The 17,428-nt window shown below is 39.6% G+C and overlaps 2 protein-coding genes across 3 annotated transcripts in view; both read right to left on the bottom strand.

Annotated features, from left to right (window-relative positions):
• Nucleotides 1-963: 963 nt before the first annotated feature.
• BBS10 (Bardet-Biedl syndrome 10) lies at nt 964-3,202 on the bottom strand. Its single transcript, XM_066550707.1, has 2 exons — nt 2,826-3,202; nt 964-2,757 (listed from the first exon to the last, which is right to left on the bottom strand). The coding sequence occupies exons 1-2, from the start codon at nt 3,200-3,202 to the stop codon at nt 972-974; spliced, it is 2,163 nt and encodes a 720-aa protein (XP_066406804.1). The 3' UTR covers nt 964-971.
• The window catches only part of OSBPL8 (oxysterol binding protein like 8), an 85,418-nt gene continuing 71,177 nt past the window's right edge, over nt 3,188-17,428 (bottom strand). For both annotated transcript variants that reach the window (XM_066549957.1, XM_066549958.1), the window contains exons 12-24: nt 16,473-16,657; nt 15,703-15,784; nt 14,879-14,977; nt 14,348-14,444; nt 13,901-13,999; nt 13,064-13,161; nt 12,304-12,393; nt 11,607-11,743; nt 11,089-11,274; nt 8,722-8,809; nt 8,216-8,318; nt 7,553-7,658; nt 3,188-7,331 (exon numbers count right to left, since the gene is read on the bottom strand). In XM_066549957.1, the coding sequence (XP_066406054.1) occupies nt 7,196-7,331; nt 7,553-7,658; nt 8,216-8,318; nt 8,722-8,809; nt 11,089-11,274; nt 11,607-11,743; nt 12,304-12,393; nt 13,064-13,161; nt 13,901-13,999; nt 14,348-14,444; nt 14,879-14,977; nt 15,703-15,784; nt 16,473-16,657 (1,506 nt within the window). In that variant the 3' untranslated portion in view covers nt 3,188-7,195. The remainder of the gene's footprint in view (nt 7,332-7,552; nt 7,659-8,215; nt 8,319-8,721; nt 8,810-11,088; nt 11,275-11,606; nt 11,744-12,303; nt 12,394-13,063; nt 13,162-13,900; nt 14,000-14,347; nt 14,445-14,878; nt 14,978-15,702; nt 15,785-16,472; nt 16,658-17,428) is intronic.

Raw genomic sequence — 17,428 nt, 5'->3', positions numbered from 1 at the left:
CTCCATCAAACCTATAGTTTTTAGGACCCAGCAGAAAGGGAGGTACACATGCAGGTACACATGCTTCTGGGCTTAAAGCAAATATTATTAATGAAAATTCTGGGAAAAAAAGAATTAGGGAAAACAGAACCAACCAAAAAGCAAACCCAGAATAAAATCCCTAATGATCAAAGACTGAACTATCTCAGGTTTTTCAAACAGAACTGCTTTACTGCCCGAGTAAACTTTTCCTGTAAGTAGATAGCCTTTTATACCAGGACCACAACTCAGCCTATTGTAGTTAAAATTAAGAGTTGTATTAAGCAATGTCATATAAACTAATTTTCCAGAGAAACTGCCACAAAGTCATGGTATGAAATTATTCTTAACTCTTCTAGTTCAACTGAAATGAACTCAATGGAAGATAAAAATGCTGCATCTCCTATCAGAAAATTCTTCATTGGGATCCACCACAGTGGTTTACTGCTGCCTGCCCCAGTGCTGAACAGGCTAACAAGTTATATTTTTCCCTTTATAGTCAAAATTATGATGTATACTAAATATTTTTATTTAAAAAAAAAAACAAAACATTTAATCCGGCTAATTATGAAGGCTACAAAATCTACCCCTTGGTTTGTAACTTGAAAGTTCAATGGCTCCTGTCATACTGGCAACTTTAAACATGCCAAGAAAACAAATTACATCTCGCTTGTGAAAACAATCCACCAAAAGAGGCAAAGCTGACCCTTGGCTTGAATGTACACAGAATCCTCAGCATGTGGATGGAGACTGCACTGCACATCTGCAGTGGAAAGTGGCTACACTTCCTCACGCTCAAAATGTCAAGGTCATATTGTTCACAACCCAGTTTTCCACAGTCTCAGCTAGTTAGCCTTTATCTTCTAAGAGAAGAAGTATCTTTTAGTCTCTAGCACAGACTTTTGAGGGTGTCCATTTGACAAGAAGACACAAGGAAACAACACATATAAAAATCATTCTTTATTATTTCTAGTGTCATCTTCTGAGTCACGATCCTCAATTTTTTGGAGTGGCCGCCTAATACCAATTACTAAGTCTATGGAGAGAAGCTCTGTAACACAATGAAGAACTGAAATTACTAACTGGTATTTGCAATATACTGACTCTAAGCCTTCATTGTTTACAGGTAGTGGCTGATTTTTTTTGAGTAAATTAATGGCTTCAAGATAGAATTTGGTAAAGCCATCTCGTTCTGTCTGGTACAAGGCCTCGGGAATACTTAGCAAAGCATCAGCAACCACGTTAGATACAATGGTTACCTCTGACTGCTGACACTGTTTTGCATAATCCTGAATATAATAATGTAACAGGATTTCAAAGTAACCCCCTACTGGCAAAACTGATCCCGCTTCTATGAGGCAGTTGGAGTAATCCCGTGCAATACCTGCACAACTCTCCTCCTGTTTAAATGGAACTATATGGCAACATGTCTTCTCTAGACCTTTGCCAACATCCAGGCACTCACTCGCAGTGACTGTATCAGTGTTATGTGCCACAAAGACAGGAATACTGTGGTTCTTTTGATTGTGGACCAGTAGATCACTTTTATCAGGGTAAAAAACTTTCCCCTCTGTTTCGTCACTAAGTGCTTTCAGCTGACATTCAGAAACCTGGTTAGTATTACAAGTATTTTCTATTACCAGTTGTTTCTGAGTAGCTAAAGAATGCCAAGTGTAAACATCTGAGGTTTTACTCTGGCTTTCACCTTCTGCTTTCCATTCCCCCCTCTGATCAACTGTTCTAAACAGCTGCTGCAGCATTGTGAACGCCTCTTGTAGAGCAGCAGCATGTTGCTCATTAACGCCATCGACCGGCCCACACAGGATCAGGCAGTGGGGCTGGAAGACACACACACTGGCGAAGCCAACGTGGACACATCTCTTGGAGACGAGGAGCAAGGGCTGGCAAAACGTTACCACTGCAGTTTCGGTTATCTCTCTGTCCATGGTATCACCAAAAGGCACGTAAGGGGAGACACCAGTGATTTCAGTGATAAGGGCCATTTCTTCCGAGGATAAGCACTCTACCACAGATATACCATATAATTTAGCATAGTAGATAACTACGTCTTCTTGCTTCACACTGGACAGTAACAGCTTAACGTTTTTACTCTGCAAGTGTTTCACTAAGGCTTCTGTCCTCTTAGCGATCCAGCGCAGGGAAGCCTGATACTGACCTTCGGAGTCTACAACAAACTCCACACCCGGGGCCGTCAGGGCGGGCCGCAGGGGCTCGGTGACGAGCAGGGCCCGCAGCTCCCCGTCCGTCGGGCAGTAGGCAGCGAAGTCCCTGCGGAGGACGATGCCGGGCAGGACCCTGGAGCTCGCCAGAGGCAGGCCGGGCACGGCGGCGTGCAGCTCCGCGAACCGCTGGCCGAGGAGCCGCAGCACCTGCGGCCGCGTGGCGGCGGCCGGGGCGCAGCGCCGGCACATCTCGGCGCACAGCCGCGCCAGGCACCGCCGCTCGCCGGGGCCCAGCCGGCCGGCCAGGTACGGCTCCAGCAGCGGCTCCAGCGGCGGCTCCAGCGACCCGGGCGGCGCCGGCCGCAGGTGCCGCCGCAGCCCCCGCGCCACCGCCCGCTCCAGCACTTGCGCCTCGAAGTCCCGCAGCGCCCGCCGCAGCCCGGCGCCGCCGCCGGCCGCCCGCAGCCCGCCCAGCACGGCCGCCAGCAGCACCACGAAGCTCTTGGCGCCGTCCCCCGTCGCGGCGCGGTGGCTGCAGGCGCGGGCCGCCATCACCCTGCGGGGACACGGCCAGCGTTAGGGAGCCGCCCCCGCCGGCCTCGCCCGGCCCCCCCGCCGCGGTACCTGGCCGCGGGCGGCTCCACGCTCAGCGCCTCCAGCAGCCGCCGCCCGTCCCGCGTCGGCATCGCCTCGCCCGTGGGCCGCAGCAGCAGAGCCCGCCCGCCCCGCGGCCCCAGCGCGCCGCGCACCGCGCCCGCCAGCGCCGCCGCCTCCTGCCACAAGCGCGGCCGCTCTGGGCCGGCCGCCGCCATCGCCGCCGCGCCCGGGCCGCCCCTTCCTTCCCTCCTTCCTTCCTTCCCCCCGCCGAGCGTCACGGCCGCGCCCGGGCAGCGGCGGAGGGCGGGACAGAGGGACGCGGGGAGCGGGAGCCGCGCGGGAGGGACGGAGGAGCGGGAGAGGGAGCGGCGCACAGAGCCCAGAGAAGCGGAGGTGCGACACATCTTTATTGGAGGCGGACCGTAACAGCTCAGATCCCTCACGCAAAGCGGTGATCCCGGGTGTCGGACACGGAGGGACACGCGGGACGGGGAAGCGGGCGCTGTGTCCTGAGGGCTAATCTTCCCGCTTGGCAGAGCGAAAGGCCGGGGTAGGGCAGAAAGGAGAAAAAGTTTAGGGAAAAAGCCCAAATAATCTCACCCCGAAGTTACATCGTTCGAGCTGTTTCTGTATTACCACAAAGTAGTGCAGCTTCACTGTAAACATCCCAAATCCTCGACTTTCGGCTCACCAGCCAGAAAGAAGAAATAGTGTAATGTTTTAAGAGCTGATTTTTTTTCCCCCCAGAGAATGACTAAGCAGGAACATCAGTTCTCAAACACAACAGCCCTCACGAAAGATCTGGTATTATATATGGCACAAATTTGACAAATCTTTACATGTCTCCGAACAGCATAGAAACCCATCAAGAAGGCACTGTTTACAATACTTGAATATCTGCTAAATTTTCTGTGATTTGCGGGTACTCCTGAAATAAAAATAATTAAAACTTAGAGATGTACAGAATTTTTGTTACACATTATTTACACAAACAATGGTAATAGCTAAAAATAACAGCCTTTAAGAAACTGACATACAAAGTCTGTTTCATAAACATGAATCTAGGAAGAAAAAAAATTGCCAAAGGCACACAAGGGCAGCAAACAAACAAAAAAGGAGAAACCACAACCATTACATTTTACGAGACAACCTTGCGAATAATTTGTGAGATTTCATAAGTGGGAGGAAGGACAGGAAAACCAGACTATACACCCTCATCAGGTGATATCAACTATTGAAAAGGAATCAACACATGAAATCCAAGAAACATCATCCACTGAAAATGATACTTGTTGTATTTCACATGGCATATTTACTTTTTCTTAGCTTAGGTTATCTGTACCCAGTTAGGCAACCTGTACCTAAATGGCAAATTAAAGGCATAGAGTGCATCTGAAAACAAACAAACCAACCCAACAAAACCACATGGCAAATTCTGCAGATATTTCCTGTACAAGGAAAAAAACCCAAACAAAACAGGAATTGGAAATCAAATGTGAAAACAAGTGCTGTTATAAACTTTAAAAACTAGAAGGCCACAGCCCTCAAGCATCAAGCATCTGCAAACTGTACAATCAATTTTTATATATGTGCAGAGCTCAGTCTTAAGCAGGTAGTAGTCAAGATCTGCTGTACATCATGGCTAAAGAGGACAATGGTGACGCACTAAAAAAAGGACCCATACATGTCTGTGACCAACTGTACAGTAAAAAATAGGGAAGAAGTTTCTTTGTTCTATTCAAATGAGGGAATATACAAAATCCAGCAAAATAACAATTACTAGGTTTTTACTGTACTTTTCAGAATTTATCTAATCATAAAGTCTTGCAAAAGTCTGCAGTTTTACTTTTCAAGAAGTTTCATCACATATCCTTTACCTTTCCAGTTCATCACTAAAACCACTTTTTCAACAGAATTCAACTCTAAAAAATAAGTTGAAAAGGAAAATAAGCAAAAGGATTTTGTTTTGCTCTGTTCAAGTCTTTCACTCATCGTGAGCTAAGCATGAACTTCAGCTATGGATTATCTTTTTAGTCTGACATTGCCCAACACTGCCAGCCAGCCAGCTGGCTGGGTCAAATCCAGTCACTACCATGTGGTCCATGTAAAAATGCATGCAAACTGTGTTATTCACTGCTCTTGAATAGAAGTGATTGAAAAAATCAGCATGAAAAGGCAGAAGTACATTTCTATTTACAAGGAGATAAAAGCTTGAAACTATCAGTCAAGAGTTTCAGCACCACAAATTTAGCAGAATATTATTTTAGAGGATTGAAGTTATTGCCCAAATCTCACTCATTGGATTATTCTCATGTTCAGAGTATGTTTAAAGGCTTGTAATGGATCTTAAGACAGGTGAAGCTTTGACATCTGAATGCAATAATGAACAGCCAAATTCCAGGCTAAAAATGTTAAAGTGAATGCCGTAATACTCTGCTTTCTTAATGCCATTTCATACATGGGTAACTTCAGTTTCCATTTAGAGACTGAGGCATTTGTAATTATTTTGTTTGTTTATGAAAGGACTTTCCATGTTCACAAATTTTGCCCCTGTTAAATCAGCTGTAGATCTAATAGAAGTCCAACCAGGTTTGGTCTTGCCCATGGCTACAAGATCTGGTTAACATAACACGTTCCAGAAAGATTATTCAAGACCAAACCGTGCTAATGTGAAGCTGTACGAAATATGCTGAAGTTCACTGCTTACACAATAGACTTTCACACAGCTGAGGCCCACAGAAGAGGAAAGGTAAAAGATTAGGGGAGGTGCATGGAAGTGTCAGCCACAGAAATATATAAGCTGGACAGATAAACGAGTAAACAGTATTTTCACTAAATACTAGCGAGACCGATGCAGAACAGAAAGGCAGATCACCTGGAGACTCAGGCAGGCTGCCCAAGGCAGAGGCATAACCTGGCCATGGCAAAAAGTCAAACATGACTTTCAAACTATTCCACTGCCCAGGATGGATTTGATTCCTGAGAGGATCCTCTGAAAACAAACTTGGCTGTCATTCACACTGTGCCACTCATCCTCCTGTTGTCTCACCTGGGGTACTGAAAATACTTTCTCATTTCTACAGCCCCTTTTTGCCTTGGTATGCTTGACTGGCACAGGGAACTCACCAGATAAATACCAGCACTACATTTTTGGCTGGAATTTTACAAATTCTATACATGCATATATTTCTTCAAATAAAAAATGTTAGAAACCCTGGTTTTGAATTTAAACTTAAGCTTTGCATGAATTTGTATGGCTACAGCATACTAAGAAAGTGCATCCATGTATTCTGGTAGGTAGTATATACTTGCAGTACAGAGGGATTTCAAACACTTGGATTTTCCTCTTATTTGTTTTGAGATACGTGGTGTTAGCCATCACACAACTTCTGAGCTTTCCCTGTGTAAACATACACATTTTCATTTGCAACTCTGCTCATGACAGTGCCTGAATCCTATTCTACACTGCCTTTTGGAGATTCAGCTCAAGCTACACACTAAGCATACCCCTTGACATTTTGTTTCAAAAATACCCATGAGTCCTGGCATCAGCAGTCTGTCTGCTTACCATAACATGGCCATAAACAAATGTAAATCCAAAGCTGTAGATTTTTCAAGACTTATAAACATACCATAAATCCTTGACATTTGCAATTCATGAGAGAGTAGACCAAAACAGTACCTCCCTGGCTGCTGTACTGTTAAAAATGTGCTCTGTACAGTAGATGTGGGAATGTTTTTAAGATGAATCTTAAGTTTTAAAACTATAAAACAGCTGGCTTACAAGCCTACAGTAATTCAGGATAAAAACCTCATACTTCCAAAACTAATCAAGGACATTATATTGCAGATTTCCCAAAGACTTTTTACTTGCCATTTCCTAACACACACAATTTTTCCTATAATAATGTATTTGTTTGACCTTAAACAAAAGTTTACTTCCAAACACCCAATGCCATTTACAAAAGCTGATGGCTACTTCAAAATTTTTTGTTACAAAAATGGTAAGTTTATATATGTAATGAAGTATGCCTGTATGTCATTCTACCATAAAGGACTCACATCCTACCTACGGGGTCTGACCTCAGTGTTGAACTTGATCTATTCTGTGGTGAAGATTCATCAGTGTGACGCAATATAAACACAAGGCTGATGTCGTATGACTGCGAGACAGAGGCACACACCAGGAGCAAGAGTGTACTGGCACTTACACAGTTCTTACTGCAACTGGGTAGACACAAGTATGATTCTGAACCATGAATGCTGAGGCAAAGTTCTGTAAGTTGTTGCTACACAGTTCTTTTACATAATATTGCATCATATAAAGTCCAGCTTAAAATATGGCCCCCAGTAACAGTGTGATCATTCCAGTTCAAGAAGGCCCTTGTTCACACTTCTTATTTGAACAAGACATTAATGATAAGCTGTAGCAGAACCATAAGTACAATGAAGACATAGTGCTTAAACTGCAAGGAATGGTAGTCCCAGGGTGACGAATTAGAAGTGACTCTATTTCGTAGCGCCATGATCTCCCTGTAAGATAGAAAACAATACCCTGTAAATTACAGACTAGAGAATTTGACACTTTCTACTATGTTAGGGTTCCCTACAGAAGGCAGCTTTAGAGGAAAAGGTTGAAACATCAATGAGCAATCAATATTTGAGAAAAGATACATACCAGCCTCTAAGAGAAAACAAAATCCTACAAGATTACTATTCTCTAAACCATTTTAAAGCATTTTAATTAGTAGTACCTCTTAATGTCTTCCTGTGTTTCCTTTATAGACTCAATGGCACTATGTAGTTCACCAAGGTCTGTCCCTTTTTTCCTTATTCTTGTATTATGCTTCATAAGTTGTGCTAGAAGGACACAAAAGCCAGATGTAATTGACTGAAGTGACTGCTGCCATAAAAGGAACAAAGTGCAAATGACAAACTAAACCTGTAGCAAAAATGAGGAGAAAATTTTCTAACTAGCTTCTATTGAAAACTTTATTTCAGAGTCACCTATACCACAGGACAGCAACTTAAGTGCTTGAAATATCTTTTAAACATTCATCATATTATTTAGCTTCTGCAAACATTATCAACAAGAAAAATCTACCCTCTAGCCACATACTAATCTACAAATTGAAGTAATTTTTTAAGAAAGAAAACAGTTTATGAACACTATTCTTTTCCCCTAGGTATTAAATATGTACAGCACTTAAGCCTACCTACACCGCATTTAAAAAGACAGGAAAATTTGCAATCAAAACCATGAGCCATTCTGCTCCTTTGTTTTCCAGAACATGCTTCACATTGGATAGAACTAAAATATTGTAAAAACATTGTGATAAGAAGAGTACTCGTAACACTGAATTCTTCATCTGTCAAATAAATTTATTATTTCTGTAAGTAAATGTATCTTTTTGTACCTTCACTCCCAGAGGAATCCTGGTTATCAGGCTCTGGGGATGAGAAACCACACTCTCCTTTCTTCAGACCGGATGGCTTTCGTTTGATTTTTGGAACAGTAACCTAAAATTGATAAATTTGTGTGTTACTTCCAGAGAACCAGAACTGTAGCAAAGCATCATATTCCAACAATGACAGTTAAAAGCACAATATCTAAGAGAAGTCCAAGTTAAAATTTTTGATGTATTAGCAGTCTGAATTTTGTGCATCTTCCCATTTAAGGGAAAATACACATTAAACTGCTGAGCTCAAATTTGCATATTTTATATTCCTATCCAATCAAGTAACTTCTACTGCTTAGGATGCAACACAGAAGTAAAAGACTTTGTATATTGTGTATAAACAACATTTTTGTAGGCTAATAGCATTTCCCATTAATCCCAATGCTCTAATGATCTTTATACACATAATATACAATATATACAAGTTCCTGGATTTTGCACGTGCTGTCAGAACTGGAACATACCATTGGTGTCCGATGTCGAACTTTTGTCTGGATTGCGCCATCTTTTTCAAACTGGATCATATCATTCAAAGGGTCCCATGGTCTGGTACTAGACAAAGTAAATAATATTAACACTACAGCAATTTAAATAAATATTTCCTTGCTCAGAAACTACTCAGTATGAAGAGGCTAAAACTCTCACTATATAGAAATCAGATACGGCATTATGATCTTATCTTCTACTTATGGTCCAGTCTTAACCTGCAGGGCCAAGAGAGCTAAAAAATGAACTTCATGTCCAGATCAAGCCCCCAGCCAGCTGATAGGAGTACAAATGATTACATTAACCAACAATACCATAATGAATTTTTTTTTGCCAATCATATCTGATTGAATCATGAAAAATTTCCTGCTTCAGATACAGTTATTATTTTAGAACTACAGGGAAATTAGGGGAATTTAAAAATATTTAGACTGCTTTTTGTTGAGTTTTCTTTTTTCCTTTTGAAAGATGCCTGTGAAGGAGAGTTTAAGAATCAGTTACCTCAAACCTGCTTTTATCCCAAAGTGGCTAATGGTAATCAAGACTGGTTTCATGAGACGCTAACGAGCTATGCACAGTTTTCTTGTTCTGATTTTTAAGAGTGCTTTTCCAATTACAGTCTGATTGAGAATTTAAAAAAAACACAACAGCATAAGACACATAACTCACTGGAGAACAACAAGCAGCCAAAGGAAAACACCAACATCACCACTGATTACAGAGCTTTCAGGACAGAAACTGCAAGTGACTGCAGGAAGGATGTTCTGATGCAGAGCTTTAGCCAGAGTACATTAAGCATGGATTTCCTTTTGTGTCCTTCTGCATGCCTTTTAAATAGCTGTAGCTGTTTCAGATGTTGTGAACACAGACCTACACTTACATCTTAGCTTAACCTGACCTGAATTAAATGTCATCTGAGGTAACTGGGTTAAGAACTAGGCATTGCTCTCTTCTCTATCTGTAATCCAGATACCTAAATCCATAATCCAGATACCTTAACAAATGCTCCAGCTCACTGAACACATCTTTCACAGTAGTGTAGAAGACTGCTCTCTACATGCACCAGGTGGTGAGCCAGCATTATATGCTTGAAAGGAGAGGCTTTTTCCAGGGAATGCTGTCAGTGCAGATTGCTTTCTTGTACATAGCAAAATTTCTGTGACACATCCTTGAAAGCACAAGGCCTCAAGGACATTGGGAACAATGCAGATTTACAAGATAGGTCTTAAACTCTAACAGATTTCAAGTAAAGTCCTCTTCCTAATGGTTTTGCACAGGGTTCAAGAGTATGGGCAGTCCATTCAGCTGGACTGTTCACAACTCTTGAACAGGAATCAACAGCACTAGAGGATTCAAACCAAGAGAGGGTGCTTCACTGAGCATTTGGTCTAGTTGGAGAATTTCCCTGCTGCATGATGTTTTCAGTGGTGAAAGTCTGCACAAACTTAATAAGAAGACAATGAAATTCATGGGAAAGGAATTAACTGAGAGTTGTTAAATACACAGATTCCTTGTTTGGTTCCAGGAAACCTCCAAGTTCCAAATTTGCTGGAGATGTGTAGAGTACTCGGGATTCTTGTACTCTTCCCTGTACATACACTTAGGCTATGACCTTAATATCACCATTCTTGTACAGAAAGGTAAAGGCCTCCCATGTTTAGCCATGGGAATATGCTTCCAGCATCCATGGATTCAGAGTTACTTAACTTCATTGTATCATTGTTGGCTATTTTACTTTTACAATCCCTACAACACAGAAGCATGCTGGGTACTGAAAAAAAATCAGCAGAACATGGGGGCTCTGTGAAAACCATCGCTAGTAAAGGGCTCAGCTTCAAGCTGACTTTTGCAACATTGGTGAGGACACAGAATGCATCCTTCCAGCAGTCAGGGAGACAGCTGCATCTTCAGCTTCTGACCCAGAGCATCACAGAAAGAGATTCACAGACACTCATGTGCAGGACAGATTTGACAGCCAGGCAGAGCCACCTGGTCCCAGCATTAACTATTGCTGCAAAGCTGCTATTCTCAGAGTTATTCTAATATATAACAAACTAAATGGCTCAGTCCAACTATGCACAGGCTTCTCTGATTTTCAGACACTAGATTTTCTGATTTCCAGCTGGTATGCCCATATGTACCATATTTTCCAGTTTGGGAAAATCTGCGTAGATGTCAGTCTACGGGGGAAAAAGGGAGGACAAACACCAAACTGGCATGCCCCAAAAAATCTAGAGCATAGCACAGCTATGTTGTTATACATAAATAAGCTATATGTATCAGCTCTTTTGCTGCTGAAACCACAGAAGAGGCTCAGCAACATTACCAAGCACTCCAGGACTCACTCAGCATATTTATAGTGCCATTCTCCTGTGACTGAATCCTGATCGAACAGCTTGCATGTCCACTCTTCATCCTTAAGCTTCCTCTCTTTGGCACTCTTTCTCTGAGCTTCTTCCAGAATATATTTCTCCTGAGTAGCTTCTGTTTGGTCTTTATTATTTATTGCTTTTGTCACTTGTTGCCAAAGCCTGACAAATGAACAATATACAGAATCACCAGAGTCACAACTTGGTTGACAGAAATAACTGCGAACAATTTCCTCAATTATAGGCTAAGTAAATGGACCACCCTCCAAAGAGAATATTACCATTTAATAGAAGTTTTATCTACATTTCTATCAAGATTTCCCTGATTGTAAGCCATATAAATAATGATCTTATATTTAACAGTATTACTTTCTTTTATTTTCAAAGGCTAGTATCATCAAATATGGGAAAGTAATGATAATTTGCTTCTATTTTGGAGAAGATTATGAGTTTTATTTTAGAAAAATAAATACATGGTTCTATAGTGAACTTACTTCTCTGATTCAAAGTCATCTTGCTCTTCAAACTTCACAGTGTATCTATGTAATCTACGCTGCTTCACCTCAGATGTTGGGTTCCAGAATGTCTCTGAAACACCTGTCTTCTTGTCACTAATAATAACTTCACTGTCCTGTAACAGATATGATTAGTTTCTTAATTGTAATTATCTCAAAGAGTGTCAAAATAACAAAAAAGCAAGGCATGAGCTTTTTTCTTTCTAATAAGAATTTCTTTTCTTTAGAATGCATGCAGTTAAGAATAATTAGATATGCTAAATTTAAAATTCAATTTCTGCCCTCTGTGCTAGGTTCTAGCTTGGAACAGAGATGCAATGGAATCATTACCACATTTAAAAATGAGTGATGCCATGTCACCTCACCAGATCTGAAACAATCTTAAATATTTCATGCTGGTGCCATAAAAATTCTTCATAGTACTAATACATATACCAAAACATTTCACAAGATTCATTGTGAAGGAATGTTTAGTTTTCTTTGTAAACTACTTAAACTTTTCCATCTTTTAAGAGCTGGAAATAGAACAATGTTGATTCTATACTTCCTGGAATACTTTCTGCAAAAGCAGTACTTCATTTTTTAAAAAACATGAGTCTTTTTTGTATTTAAGTGCTGTTTTCACCTGTCTCAACTGTCAGCCAGAATTTATAAAAGAGCATCACTCACTACTTACCCAGTGACCCTCTAAAACAGCCAGAACTTCTTTGCCAAGCTTAATTCTCCCTGATATTTGATTAACACTGTCATTGTTACCCAGAAAAGGCTGCAAAACAAAAACAAATGGTTTCATGTTTATTTTAATAACATATTATTTTTGTTTATATGTTTAGTCCTAAGGAAAAATGTGAATTTATGAAATGTGCTGTAAACAGCCCTGATATCTTTAATATGGCATCTCCTCCTTATTAATCTTAAAGAAGTCTAAAACCAGAGTACGTAATTTCTTCTTTCCTTAGAAGATTTTCTGAGTAAAAGTATTCTCTAACAGATGTTGAAAGAAAGAAAACAGAAAATAAAGCAGAAAACAGTGACACGATATCCCGAAGGACACAGTCATTTGCTACACTAATTTCATGGCTTTGCCAAGGACCATTTGTTACTAGAGATTATCTTTTGTAGAAACAACTTTGATTGCCAGGGATTTTCCTTTGGCCTTTTGACAGGCTGCACATGTATCCTGTGGACTGACAAGACAAATTGTCAGTTAACACAGCCTCCCAACTTTAATGTTTCCCCTATAATTTCAACTGAATACAACTTCTCTCTCCATGTGTACACTTCTTGAAAACGTTTTTTTTTAATCAGTTTCCACCTCAAGGATGGCAAATGCATTTTTCAGAAGCCATCTAGAAGTAGTTCAGAAACCTTTGTTTAGCTTATGCAAGTGGATATTATGTTTATTCTTCTCGTGCCCACTCACTGTGTTCACGAACCTTGAGTTTGAATTCAATTGTTGCGCTGTAGCCAGTTTTCTCACAGGTGATGTTGACTATTCCTCCAAGCTCTAAGGTCATTGTTCCATAAAGAATTCCTGCAAGAGAAGAAAAAAAACAAAAACAAAACAAAAACTCCCAGCTAAAACAAATGCTTTTAATTGAACAAAACAAAACCCCTAAGTTACTTGGGTACAATTCCTAGAGTAAACATGCCTGTGCCAGAGGAAAACTTATATTTTCAGATGACCTTTCCTGTGTGATTCTGTGTATCCTGAAAGGGAATTCTGGAGTATATGGGTAGACAATACTGAGTAAGTTACAGCCTAAAAATGAGCGATTCTTCAAGCTATTTTGTGCTATTACTGACCTTCCAGAAAACTTTACAAGGCACTGACCCATTTCCCATAGTGAAACTAAGGACAAATGCTAATAATTTATAATCAAATCACACTGTGGTGTAGATACTACATCGGCTTTTATGTTTAAAAGAGGAAAATAGTGGAAAAGCTCAAAGCTGCTCTAATAAAAGACAACTCAAACAGTAAATTAATATCACATACTGACAGATAACTATATATATGATTTTACTATTTCTTACTTGTCATGAAAAAGAATCTTTTCCTGTGTCAAAAATGAAAACACAGCTTAAACAACAGATGTATTTTTCTCCTAATAAAATATGTGGAAGCCTAGAGCCTCCAATCTTCAGAACAGTCTCCTCTAGATGACAGGCTTGAATCCAACACAGCACATTATTTACAATAATGAACTATTTAGAATAACAAGCTTCTTTTCTCATAACTTTGCCATCTAGAGAATGAAAAGAACCACTACCTTTACAGTGGGCATATGGCATTGTCATTACATAATCTTCTCCTCTATTTAGAAACGTTAGCCGTCCTTCTCCGTCTAGTATGGCAGATAATGAATTCCCTGAAATTCAAAGACAGACAGTCACATTTCTCCCCCTGCAAGACAACAGCCAACACTCCCTAATAACTAAGCAATACAATTAAGAACATCAGTATATTTAACACTGCAACCTATCCTGTCTAGTGAAGCCACTATAATACACAGTGTCTCCAATTAAATATTAAAACACTCCAAAAAGAGAAATCAAAATTCTGAAGACCAGTAGCAAAAACTTTGGAAGGAAAGGACAATACAACAACCAAAACACTGACCCTTCTAACAGCCTTCTTTCATCTACAAAACACAACTCATGTGCACCAATTTTGCATCCCTCAATACACATACAACCAAAAAACCCCCATTATTTACCATAGAATTTTGATTTGGCCAGAATGCTACCACTAAGGCAAAAACCATCCTTGCGGTTGCTAACATAGAAGGCAGATATTGGAGGATGATGTGACACCTGTTGGGAAAAAAACCCCATATTTGAGACAAACAAAAACAAGCAATATAGTAAATACAGTATAAGCTTTGAGCTAAAAATGACAATGCAAAATTCAGGCTGCACATATTAGAATGGAGTTAATATATGTGAAGTTTGACTAAAATCTTTGAAGATAAGATCAAGCAATCACCTATTGAATTTCAAAAATTAAGAAAATCAGTAGTTGACTAGTTCCAGGGGAAGAGGAACAGAAATATTGGAAACACCTTCCTCCCTCTCTCTCTTTAGGAAGGCAGACTTTAAAGAGAAAACTGTAAGAAAACTATGCTCACCAGAAGAGGTTTTAGGATACTATTCATACCCTTCAATACATTTTCTGAAACTACCATAGCATTTAACTAGCACAAATGTACAATACATTTATTTTTCTTCAAATTATTTTTTCCATTTACCTGTTCTGCAATATAAAAGGTCTTGCTGTTTGTCCTTGGATGAATCCACATGCAGCGGAAAAACTCTCCAAGTATAGGATTGTACGGCTTTTTTAGTCCCTAAACAGAAATTGAATAGAGACTCATCATACTGTGCAGGTACACAAGTCACAAAACATTTTATCATCTATCACTGAAGATAAGACACATAGGAAAAAGAATTATCATAATAGATATGCTGAAGTACATGGTACTTTGATTTCATCATTTGAATATTATGCTCAATTAGTCTGTTGTTCACTCTAAGGAAATTATCATATATTCAGTATATCCACTAAAGTATTCTACACATAAGGACACAAAGAATGTAAGATTTGTTTTGAGGTTTTTTGCGGTTTTTTTTTTTTTTTCAGAATCATTACAGAGCTTTTGTTTGAAGTTAGGTAGTAACTTTTCTGTCAATACTATTTTCTGTCAATACTATTTTGCAGCAATATGACTATGAAGAGTATTTAGTGCAAAGCTAAATGAAGTGGTAGAAACATTAGTCCTCCAATTTCAGACTGTTATCACTGAATAATGGTAAATATAGAATTGGCTCAACTTTATTAAAAACTTTTAGTTCAATTTCTATTGCAAGGGACAAATGCAATTGAATTTAGTCTATTTTCACCATGGCTAGGGATCAAAAATTTCCATGATGTGTTTGTGTAAGCAATGAAAACATTGCTTTTTTAAAAAATGCATTAAAATATAAATTCAAAAAGAAAAACTTACTCCAGCATATCCCTAAGTCCTCAAACTAGACACAGTGACTGAAGACAAAATAATATGTGAAAGTATACCTTTGGCTTTTTGTAGAATCCTGACAAATACCACTTCACTACTTGTTTCATGCGGTTGTAAGCATTCTCTTCAAGAGCAGCTCTGTGAAACAGAACACACAGATCAACTATCAGTATTGCATTGTTTATAACATGCTATCAATTGTTGTGACATATCTTGAATCTAGGAGCTGACTAAAACAGGTCTGTGATTTGCACTACTGTAAAACTTTCAGCCTGATCTCACCAAATTTAAAGTTTTCAAATAATTGTTTGAAAATTGAAGTCAAACTAAAATGGCAGAAATGGTATTTACATGTTTGAGTCTGTTCTTTGTAACATTAAATTCTGTCCTACCCCCACTCAAGTTCTTCTGTTCATAGGTTACTACTTTAGTATCTTTTTACTTCCAGCCTACTTACATGCAGAGTTCTGAGCTGAATAATATTTCAATTTACAGTCTGTAATTTATTAGCTGCATTTGAGCTGGCAACTCTAAATCTGGACAGAACTTAACACTGTATTAAAAAATTAACTAGTATTGGTTTCTCATTTTAAATATGCTTCTTGGAGAAAAATATTAAACTCATTTTCAGAAGTCTTTCAACCAGTCTTCAGAAATGAAACCAGAAATGCCTGCAACATGACTGCTATTAAATTATAAGAGCGGCCAGACTTCAAGATGTACCATGTGAGCTCTCAAGGCAGTCAGCTTTCGGAAAATGGCAATATCTGACACTGTTACCCTATTTTAATTTCAAAAATGGTAAGAATGAAAACCAGAGACTTACTCAGACAGAAAGTCTGCATGGTAGTAGTAATCAGACAGCTTGTCCAGGAAAGAGCGAGGCTCCAAAATAAATGTAGGCAGTACAACCTTGGACAAGTCCATTCCTGGCCGGACTTGCTTCAGTAGTGTCCAGATCAAACTTTTGTTTTCTTCTGACACTTCTTCTGTCTGAGCAGCCTCACCTGCCTAGGATGAACCAAAAAACTGCTTAGGAGAAAGGAGAAAGCAAACAATCCTCCAGAAGACAGGTCAACACATTCTAAGGTTGCAGTAAGAATGGGAAATAGATACTTAAAATAAATCACTCTGAGATGCTGAAGCAACTATGGAAGTTAGATCCAGTTTCTATAAATACACTTAGGATACATCTTTAATGAAATATGATAGATTTACTATTCAGCATTAAAAACCGCATTTGTTTTCATCATCTCTAGGCTAGAAAATTTTGAGGTAGGATGTTGTTCAGAAATCCTTCCTTAGTCCTTTCCTAGGCATCACCTGCATTACTCTCCTCAAATGCAGGGACTTAACACCAAAGGGCTGTTCATTCTACCAGCTTTTCCCAACCATAAAAACTGACATATCTATGCTTTTCATTGCCTTGAATCAGTCAGTAGCATCAGTGGTTTTCCTTAAAGAAAATACCACTGAGGGGTAGCTGAGCAAAACCAGCAGCCACACCGCATGCTCCTTTCTATCCAAGAAGAAGGGAGATATTATCCCATACAGTTTCTGAAATCAAGAGCAATGGTTGTAGGAAAAGCAAGGAAAGGCATCCCTTTTTCCAGAACAATTCTAAAATGCATATTCAAAAATGTGTGACTTGGAACTCCTCAGCTTTTCCTAAAACACTGCTTTGTCTAAACATTTTACTAGAAAGCCTTAAAGCATAAGATATTCTAGTTCCATGAGTATTAAAAAAAATATCTCATAGTCATTTCTCTTAAGGAGAAAGAG

This window comes from Molothrus aeneus, chromosome 5 (genome assembly GCF_037042795.1).
Source record: "Molothrus aeneus isolate 106 chromosome 5, BPBGC_Maene_1.0, whole genome shotgun sequence".
NCBI lineage: Eukaryota > Metazoa > Chordata > Aves > Passeriformes > Icteridae > Molothrus > Molothrus aeneus.
This window is presented reverse-complemented; position numbering and strand designations above follow the sequence as displayed.

Coding starts and splice junctions, on each gene's coding strand:
- BBS10 (XM_066550707.1), bottom strand. CDS start 3,202: ATGTGTCGCACCTCCGCTTCTCTGGGCTCTGTGCGCCGCTCCCTCTCC. Junction 2,758..2,825: donor GTGGAGCCGCCCGCGGCCAG/GTACCGCGGCGG, acceptor GTGTCCCCGCAG/GGTGATGGCGGCCCGCGCCT.